This window comes from Babylonia areolata, chromosome 18 (assembly GCF_041734735.1).
Source record: "Babylonia areolata isolate BAREFJ2019XMU chromosome 18, ASM4173473v1, whole genome shotgun sequence".
NCBI lineage: Eukaryota > Metazoa > Mollusca > Gastropoda > Neogastropoda > Buccinidae > Babylonia > Babylonia areolata.
Window position 1 is genome coordinate 53,266,191 of NC_134893.1, and position 10,734 is coordinate 53,276,924.

Consider the following 10,734-nt stretch of genomic DNA (forward strand, 5'->3'; position numbering starts at 1 on the left):
TTCATATATATTCTAAATGAATGAGAGAGAGAGAGAGAGAGAGAGAGAGAGAGAGAGAGAGAGAGAGAGAGAGAGAGAGAGAGAGAGAGAGAGAGAGAGAGAGAGAGAGAGAGAGAAACATTTCATGCGCGAGGTAGTGGTCCTTAGCTCATAAAAGATGTCACAGGCATACTTAAAGTCCGTCATGGTGTGTGCAACATAATGCACAATGCTATGATGGAACAGACTGACAATACTAACATAATAGTTGTCCGTGACAAAGGGAGGGGAAAGGGAAACAGAGAGAAGATAAGAGTATAAAAAAAGACAAAGAAAAAGAAACGAATTCAGAGAGAGAGAGAGAGAGAGAGAGAGAGAGAGAGAGAGAGAGAGAGAGAGAGAGAGAGAGAGAGAGAGAGAGAGAGAGAGAGAGAGAGAAAGAATACACGATTTATTCAAGAAAAGGCCACAGTCCCACCTGAAGATAAATAGTCCGCAGTAAACCTGATGCATGAAACAGATTTCGTCTGCAAACATGTATGCATATTCCAATACGTCGACATTATCATAACAAATTGCACAACAAATACACCGCGAAAATACAAATTAATTTTAGAGATGGACAGAGGTGGAGGCCGGGAGTAAAAACAAAACAACTGATCATTCGACGATTCGAGGGAAACAATTGAAAGCAAATCTGAATATAAAACAATAGTACCAGACTTTTTCTTTGTGCAAACCTGCATACTGCCTGACATTCGTGTGGGAATGAAATCCAAAACGAACAAACAAACACACGCAGCAGACACCTTCAGTATTCAGACCATGCACATTTTCCACCAGTCTGCACACTACTGTCACTATCAGTTCTCTGCTTCAGAAATAATCTGGAGTTAATACACGTCCAATCACATTTGTGGCTCAAGAGTGTCCTGCATTACAACAGCGACGGTTGTCAAAAATGAGCACTTGGCTGTTTGATTGAAATGATGACTGAGACGATGACGATAGCGACGTCGACGAGACCGATGATCACTATTCTCGTCACGTACATGGAAGAGAGAGAGAGAGAGAGACAGAGACAGACAGAGACAGAGAGAGACAGAGAGAGAGACAGACACAGAGACAGACAGAGGCAGAGACAAAGTTCTTCGTTCTCACTGACCCTGGGCAACGTTGCACGCAGGTCAGGCGTGCCCACTCCACCATCACTACAGCCACTCCGCCCTGGTACCTGCTTACCTACTTAGTACCTGCCCCCCTCAGTACCTAGATCCCTCAGTACCTGCTCCCCCTCAGTACCTGCTCCCCCTCAGTACCTGCTCCCTCAGTACCTGCTCCCCCTCAGTACCTGCCCCCTCAGTACCTGCTCCCCCTCAGTACCTGCCCCCTCAGTACCTAGATCCCTCAGTACCTTCCTCCCTCAGTCCCTGCCCATCCCCACCTCCTTCATTATTTGTTGCCCCCCTTAGTACCTAGATCCCTCAGTACCTGCTCTCTCTCTCTCAGAACCTGCACACCCCTACCTCCCTCATTACTTGCCCTACCTCAGTATCTGGCATCCTCAATACCTGCCCATCCCCACCTCCCTCATTACCTGTCCCTGCTCAATACCTGTCCCTGCTCAGTACCTGTCCCTGTTCAATAACTGTTCGCGCTCAAAAACTGTGCTTGCTCAGTATCTGACCCTGCTCAGTACCTGGCCCTGCTAATAATCTGCCCCCCCCCCTCCCTCCACCGTAACTGCCCCCTTTATTACCTGGTCCCCTTAAAATACCTGATCCCCCTCACTACCTGCCCTCCCCCCCTCAACACCCCCTACCCCACCCATCCCTTCAATACACTGTTCTCTCTCGAGCTAAACATCCGGCCCTCCTCAGTATCTGTAGAAGCTCCTGTCGTAGGAGTCTTCCACCGACCTCCCGCGGAGGCTGGGCCCGGGCTCCCCCCGGGAGCCGAGGTAGGGATCCTCCCCTCTGGAGCTGGGATGGAGATCCCTCCGCCCGCCGAGATACGCGCCGTCGTCTCTGGCGAGGGGGTAGCCCGGGCCCTCTGCCGTGCGCGGGCGGCTGGGCGGGTATCCCTCGCTGAAGTCGTACTGGGGCTGCATGTCATCCCCGCCGTAAGAGTAGTACGGCGAGCTCCTCAGCTCGCTGGGGTGTCCCGTGGGTCTGCCGCCGTAAGGGAGGGCGGCGTAAGGGTCCCTCAGGCCGTTGTACATGCCGTGGCCTGGGTACGGGTTGCTGTTGCTGCTGCCGGGGAGGTAGGGTCTGGCGGCCCCGTCCTCTCTTGCCGGCCCGGCCTTGTTGGTGAAGGCGGTCATCTCGTGGCTGTCCCCACCCTGCGAGGAGGAGGGAAGGTATGGCGTGCCGTAGGCGTTGATTGGGGCCTTGTCTGGGTCCTCCCTGTGACGGAGAGAGGGGGTTAACACACTGGCTGTCGGATGATGAGGTTTGGTCTTAGGTGGGGGTTAACACACAGGTTGTCGGATGAGGAGGTTTGGTCTGAGGTGGGGTTTAATCACACTGGTTGTCGGATAATGAGGTTTGATCTGAGGTGAGGGTTTATCACACTGGTTGTCGGATGATGAGGTTTGGTCTGAGGTGGGGGTTAACACACAGGTTGTCGGGTGATGAGGTTTGGTCTGAGGTGGGGGTTAACACACAGGTTGTCGGATGATGAGGTTTGGTCTGAGGTGGGGGTTAACACACTGGTTGTCGGGTGATGACGTTTGGTCTGAGGTGGGGGTTAACATACAGGTTGTCGGATGATGAGGTTTGGTCTGAGGTGGGGGTTAACACACAGGTTGTCGGATGATGAGGTTTGGTCTGAGGTGGGGGTTTATCACACTGGTTGTCGGATGATGAGGTTTGGTCTGAGGTGATGGTTAACACACAGTTTGTCGGGTGATGAGGTTTGGTCTGAGGTGGGGGTTTATCACACTGGTTGTCGGATGATGAGGTTTGGTCTGAGGTGATGGTTAACACACAGTTTGTCGGGTGATGAGGATTGGTCTGAGGTGGGGGGTTAACACACAGGTTGTCGGACGATGAGGATTGGTCTGAGGTGGGGGGTTAACACACTGGTTGTCGGATGATGAGGTTTGGTCTGAGGTGTGGGTTAACACACTGGTTGTCGGGTGATGAGGTTTGGTCTGAGGTGGGGGTTAACACACTGGTTGTCGGGTGATGAGGTTTGGTCTGAGATGGGGGGTGGGGAGGTACACACATATGTCGTACATGGCTGTCTGTCTCTGTCTGTTTGTCTTTCACACTCTCTAATTGCCTGATTCAGTGCACACACACACACACACACACACACACACACACACACACACACACCACACACCATCAATCACTCACCCATACAAATATCACACACACCCATCACGCCCTAACCTCCACACATCACCACCATCACTACCACAACCCACACACCCACACCCACACACACAAAGCACTTACTCTCTCTTCTCTAAAGCACATCCCGACACGAAGAAGCCGACGCCCAGCAGAAACGCCAGGGCCGCCCCTGCAGCCACCAGCATCAGAGCCCAGCCGTACACAGTGTCCCCTGTGATCCCGTCGTTCGTCTTGATGGCGTACACTATGATGCCCGCCAGGCCGCCTGATCCTGCACACACACACACACACACACACACACACACACACACACACACACACACACACACACACACATATGCATACACACACACACACACACACACACACACACACACACACACACACACACACACACACACACGTTGAATGCGTGTTTTATATTTTCATGATGCAAAAACAAAGCGGAAAAAAGTAAATGATGGGCGCTGCACACACGTATTAAACATAGCATGGGTATCTTCTTATTTCTAAAGTGTAAAAGTGACTGATCATTAAGAGAATTGTATATTCTGTTGGCCTCAAGAAAAGTAAATGATTGGTGCTACACACACGTAGCATGCGTGTTTTCATATTTTCAAAGTGTAAAAGTGACTGGTCATTAAACTCAGTTCTATCAAAGAACTCGGTGCGCTCAAAGTAACAGGGCCTGCAGGTTGGGTTCTAAACGTTTTTCATTAAAAAAAAAAAAAAAGAAAAAAAGAAAGAAAAAAGCCTCTTCCAGGGCCGTGTTAGTAAATTTCAATGACCGTAAATAATATAATATCAATATATCTAACGCTGATAGTGTCGGGATATGGTACAAAAGTAAAAAAAAATGTGACATGTGTTTGACTTTATTTGCAGGTAAGGCCGAGGGTAACTAACGCAAGGGAAATATGTCAGACAGGACGAAAGCAGCGTGATGTCTTCGTTACCGCGTTTTCGTGGAAGTCAACACGTGGCATTTTTTTTATTTCTTTGCAGAGAACACAAGGTACATTCAAACAAGTTACATCGCTCTTGACTTGAAAGCAAAATTACCGTCGACAGCTTTTGAAAAACCCAGGATTCTCCCGTGAATGTTTTTTTTTTTTTTTTTCTCTCTCTCTCTCTCTTTCTCTTCCTCCTCTTCTTTTTCCTCTGCTTTTTTCCAGTATTTTTAAATCCCTGAAAATGGCCTGTCCACTTTCCCGGGACTTTCCAAGGTCTCTATGAATTGTAGGAACCCTGAACTGAAGAGACTACACAGTCCAGTGTCATTCGTTTATCGAACACATTTTCGGAGGTGCCACTCAAACATCCTGACCAGCACTGCAGGTGTCTGCATTTCTCGGTCCTTCCTGGTCGACGACAGAATTGTATCCATCTGTAATGGATCTGTAATGGATCTTCCAACGATTTTAATTTCAATCTCGTCGATCATCTTATAAACCACACAGAGAGGAGGGAGGGAGGGAGGGAGGGAGGGAGGGAGGGAGAGAGAGAGAGAGAGAGAGAGAGAGAGAGAGAGAAGAGAGAGAGAGAGAGAGAGAGATTCAAGATGATTTATTCATATAGGCCAAGGCCCCTAATGAAGGGGTATATGAACAGACAACAATGAAAAACAAACAAAAACAAAAAGAAAAACATTTCACATAATACAACATACATAGAAAACTCGATATAACATAAGTTCAAATGAAAACTAGCCTAGCAACAAAACAGTGTTTTCATGACGTAATAGTTTCTCGGATTTTGAAAGCTTTATATAAATACAAAGCAAGGTTTCTAACAATTTCACAGGATGTTCAGGACATTAACAAGTTCAATTTAAACATATTTGGTTGTCTATAATATTTAGGCTTAATAAATGATTCTCGAATATTCCTCAAAGCTGGACAACAAAGGACAAAGTGCATTTCATTTTCTGTCGAATCTTGGCATCATGGACAAATCAGATCAGTGTCATTACATATTCTGTATCTATAATGATGAACCGCTAGCTCAGAAATACCTAATCTGAATCTTGTTATTATATATTTCAAATGTCTATCCATATTTAATATCAAGAGAGAGAGAGAGAGAGAGAGAGAGGTGGTGGTTGGAGGGTGGGGGTGGGGTGAGCGCGTGAATGAGTGTGCAAACGAAAGACTAAACCAGACAGGCAAAACAGACAGACTGGAGAGAAAAGACAGACTGAGACGAAGAGAAGAATGAAAAAGAGAAAAAGGGAGGGAGGGAGGGAGAGAGAGTGTGTGTGTAGGAGAGAAGAAACACAGAGAGAGAGAGAGAGAGAGAGAGAGAGAGAGAAGGAGAGGGGGCGGGTGTGTGTGTGTGTGTGTGGGGGGGGGGGGGGGGGGGGGGGGTGGGGGTGGGGGGGGGGGGGGGTACAAACACCAACAAACACAACCCTACCTCCAAGAACACACAGGAAGCCGGGAGCGACGCGCTGCGCGGCGTTGCGCCCGCTGAAGTTACCACAGCAGGTTTCGTAAGCAAGTTGTGCAGCTGCCACTGCCAGCATCACAAGGGCGAATATCTCCACTGCACGCACCCCGATCAGCCAGTCTGCACACATCAGTACCAGGGATCAATACCTTATGTCTTCTTCTTCTTTTTTTGTGGATCGATTCAGTTTTAAACTGGCCGAAAACAGTCACGGTTTCTCCCTCACACAAACTTCACCAAGCAACCCAACACGTGTTTCGTTATGACATGGCATGACAACATAAGTCACAGGAGCTCCACAAACCCAGTCTTTCCCACCCTGTTAATTAAGTTTAGCTGTTAGGTTGTCTATTCATCGTCTTGTGTTCTACTGAAAGCGAATCCGTTCACAAATAACCATGATGGATAAATAAATAAATAGGTAAATGCATAAACAAACAAATAAACGAATAAAGATAAACAAACGGAAAGACAGACAGACAGATAGATACAGACAGATAGACAGACAGATAAACAGACAGATAGATACATAGACACATAAACATACATATATATAAATAAATACGTACACAAATAAATACATATATATAACCAAAAACAAGAACGAAAGAAAAAAAAGGTCTTCCAATCACTGATTACCGATTATCAAAATAAATGACTGAGTGCTTTGATTAATCAACAGGTCAAGTGATTGTTTTTCACATGTCTACAAAAGAAAGGACGAAAACGATCATGACAGATAGCACGAACGAGATAAAATCACATCACAAGACTTAGACCATTAAACAAAATATAACATATAACTTAAAACAAAAAAGCAAACAAAAAAAAAACAAAAAAAAAACATATAACAAACTTTTAAGGGGACATAAACAATGAATCTGGATGAAATTATTTTGTGTTTAAAAAAAAAATCAACGAGGAGCAAAAACAGGCAAACAAACAAGTACAATAATACAAATGAACGTGCGTGTGTTTAATTATTTTGTCAGCGTCGTGAAAGCTTATCCCACCAAACCACCCCTTGAAACCTTTTTCACAAAACGTCAAAACACCACTTGATAAAAGCATGCAGGTGTGTTTAAAAAAAAAATGCTACAGAAAATCAAAAGATGATTTAATTTATGCAGTCTGCTTATTGTGTGTGTGTGTGTGTGTGTGTGTGTGTGTGTGTGTGTGTGTGTGTGCGTGTGTGTGCGTGCGTGTGTGTGTGTGTGTGTTTGCGCGCGTGCGAGCGTGCGTGCTTGTGTGTGTGTGTGTGTGTGTGTGTGTGTGTGTGTGTGTGTGTGTGCGCGTGTGTGTGTGCCAATATAGAGAGTCCGTGAGGGTGTGGGTTCAAATCCCGCTCTCGCTCTTTCTCCCAACTTTGACTGGAAAATCAAACTGAGCGCCTAGTCTTACGGATGAGACGATAAACCGAGGTCCCATGTGCATCACGCAGTTGGGCGCTCTGAAAAAGAACCCATGGCAACAAAAACGTTCTCCTCTGGCAAAATTATGTAAAAGGAAATCCACTCTGATAGGTACACAAATATATATATAATGATAAGCATGCGCTCAAGGCCTGACAGACAAGCGCGTTGGGTTATGCTGCTGTCAGGCATCTGCCTAGCAGATGTGGTGTAGCGTATATGGATATGTCCGAACGCAGTGACGCCTCCTTGGGAAAGTGAAACTGAACCTGAAGCATATTGCGGTCTTTCACTGGCTCCTCACTGAATACAAAAAACGCCTGTCTCAGGCACAAGTGCACCGTGAACAGCTTTAGAAGAAGAAAAAAAAAAACAAAACAAGAGAGGCAAGGCCTTCAAGACTCACTTGTGATAAATTAAGTCCCCTAGCATTAATTACAGAGTATTTTCCCTTTTTTACTATCTGCACCAAAACGTTTGCAAAATAAATAAAAAGTCCATGCTTAGCAAAAGAAGTTCCTGTTTGAACAAAAAATGATAATAATGACTGCTCTTGTTGTTGGGTCAGAATAAGAGGTCAAAGTGCCAAGTTTAGAGAATACAAAAAATATAAATATAACAGTAAATGCAGTTTGCATATAATTAGGCTTCTTCTTCTTCTTTTTTTTTTGGTGCCCATCCCAGAGGTGCAATATTGCTTTGAACAAGATGACTGGAAAGAACTGAATTTTTCCTATTTTTATGCCAAATTTGGTGTCAACTGACAAAGTATTTGCAGAGAAAATGTCAATGTTAAAGTTTACCACGGACACACAGACACACGGACACACACACACACACACACAGACAACCGAACACCGGGTTAAAACATAGACTCACTTTGTTTACACAAGTGAGTCGAAAAATCAATGTATCGGCAAAAAACGTAGCTTATCATCAGTTTTTTTTTAATCAAACGACAGTTGTGGGTTTTTTTGTTTTTTTTTCATTGTAGAAACGAAACTACACGTGCAAGAAAGCACCTCTGATTAAAACGCGGTGATCATTAATTTTCTTCGGCTGTTTGTCGAATTAATCGGCATCATTTCACCATGCCCGCCAGAAGAAAACTGATAACTGTGCAAGTTGCCAAGTGGTCCTTAACTTTTCGTGAACCCTGTAGCATTGTCAACTCAATACCCCAGGCAGTGGACGGAACGTATCATATATAAATGTGGCCCACTGCAAAACCGCTTGAAGCCTCTGTCTCTTTAATATTGATTGTTCTGTCGAGTTAAAAGATTTTTTTAAGAAGAAAAAAATTGGGGCTGGGGGGAGGCTAGGGCATGGAGGAGATTGGAGAGGGGGGCCTGGCGGTGGGGGGGGGGGGGGGGGGGGGGGCGCACTCGGTAAGTAAACACAGAACCTCTTCCTTTCGCAATCGAGCGAAACCAATACAATCCACACACACGCGCGCGCGCGCACCCAAACACACACACACACACACACACACACATACATGCGCGCGCGCATACTGGGTTTTGGGATCGCTTCGACGGGAAAAAAAAATCATGAAATCTTCCAATGATCAGTCCACTGTCAATACCATGAACGGTCTCACTGTCTGCACGTGCACGCGTCGTCAAACTGAAATCCAAACCTTTTTATTGATGGAAAAGGAATTTATAAACAAGTTTATTAGCCTGTTTTTATCCTTCCCTCATAAAGAAAATCTGTAATTCATTAGTCTGTGGAATAGAAGAAAGAAACATATGAGGAAGAAAAAAAAAGTAAATAAATACACATAGCATGACAAAAATAATAACATTAACGACGAGAGAGAGAGAGAGAGAGAGAGAGAGAGAGAGAGAATGAGGGAAGTGGAATAAGCATGCATATGCTTTTTCTAATCCAGCCCTCAGGGCAAAGAGAAATGAAATCAAAATGTTCACAAGATAACAAAAGGTTATAGAAATACAAACATGACATTCAAATACACTCAGTTGCACAGCAAACATTTACAGTTACATAATCATGATACCTGCATTCATGTCAATAATGTATAGTAATGAGAGAGAGTGTGAGTGAGTGATTGAGAGAGAGAGAGAGAGAGAGAGAGAGAGAGAGAGAGAGAGAGAGAATGAATGAATGAATGAAGGAAAGAATAAATGAATGAATGAATGAATTTTATTTCTGAGGGCATTAGAGTAAGCAAACAATTGCTTTTTCCAGCTCTCGAAAGGGAAAAATGCCTAAAGAAAAGGTATGAAGAAGGTCACAAGAAATGAGTAAATGTTATCAAATTCATTGAAAGACGAGAAAAGAAACAACATTATAACAAGCATCATATTTATGACAAACAACACATATTTTATAAAAATGCGGGAGAGAAAGAGAAAGAGAAGAGAGAGAGAGAGAGAGAGAGACAGAGAGACAGAGACAGACAGAGATAGAGAGAGACAGAGACAGAGAGAGAGAAGCAACAGAAGAATAGAGGAGATAATATTTATAGAGAGGATGAGATAAAAAGACAGAGTGAGACATGTGGTGAAATACACTTTTATTCGACATAATATAATATGGTATACTAAGCAGAAATTGCAATTTTTTTCCCATCAGGTATTCATGATACCTTTTCTTGAACAAAGTGAAACTTGTACTGAACATTAAAACTAGTTAAGATGTTGTTCCAGAGGCAACCGCCAGAGTAAGCGAGACTCGATTTGAATAAATCAATTCTAGGCACTGGTACCATGACATTGTTGTTGTTACGTATTGTACTTGTAAACGAATCGCTGTTTTAGATACGGAGGAGCAAAACCAGACATTATCTTAAACAGAGAGAGAGAGAGAGGCAAAAAGACAGACAGACAGACAGACATAAAAAGACAGACAGACAGACAGACAGACGGACAGCAGAAAGCTTTGTAAACACTGACTAACCTTACAATATTGTACTAGGTATCGGCTGTTAATTAAGGAAGGCCGGAAAAAGTTTACTCTATAAACAGTCTGAAGTTGTTGGTTTTTTTCTTTAATGTCTTTCTTTTGTTTGATTTTCTTTCTTTTTTTTTTTTTTTTCTTTTTTTAAATATCAGCTGGTAGTCGCGTTGACCCACGAGTAGCTGAAATAATCATAAAGCAAACAGGTGAGCAGAACGGAGTAGAAAGAAGATTGCCGATGGGTGTTACTGCAAACGGGGGTCGTGTGGAGATAGGTGTGGCACGACAGGGTTTGTCGACATAAACTCTTTGACAAACCTCCCCCCCCCCCCCCCCACCTCCACCCACACACACCTGCCTGTACGCAAGATTGTTATGAACACTATAAACATAGTCAATTTCTATTGCCAGTGAATGAACGACTCAATTTCTTTCTTCTTTTTTTTTTCTGCGCGGTAGGGGTGTGGGGGTAGATTAAGTAAACATCATACAATGCCTGCTTGCCTCCGCACTATCTCTTTTCTTTCCCAAACATATTTACCATCTGTATGTACGTATACGTGTGCATGTATGTTTGTGAGTACGTACGTGCGTGCGTGTGTGGTGAGTGT

General features: G+C 44.3%; 1 protein-coding gene across 1 annotated transcript in view; it reads right to left on the bottom strand.

Moving 5' to 3' along the window:
* Positions 1-1,787: 1,787 nt before the first annotated feature.
* Positions 1,788-10,734, bottom strand: part of LOC143292062 (uncharacterized) — a 19,005-nt gene continuing 10,058 nt past the window's right edge. The window contains exons 2-4 of the mRNA XM_076602242.1: positions 5,757-5,909; positions 3,444-3,612; positions 1,788-2,384 (exon numbers count right to left, since the gene is read on the bottom strand). Of these exons, the coding sequence (XP_076458357.1) occupies positions 1,856-2,384; positions 3,444-3,612; positions 5,757-5,909 (851 nt within the window). The 3' untranslated portion in view covers positions 1,788-1,855. The remainder of the gene's footprint in view (positions 2,385-3,443; positions 3,613-5,756; positions 5,910-10,734) is intronic.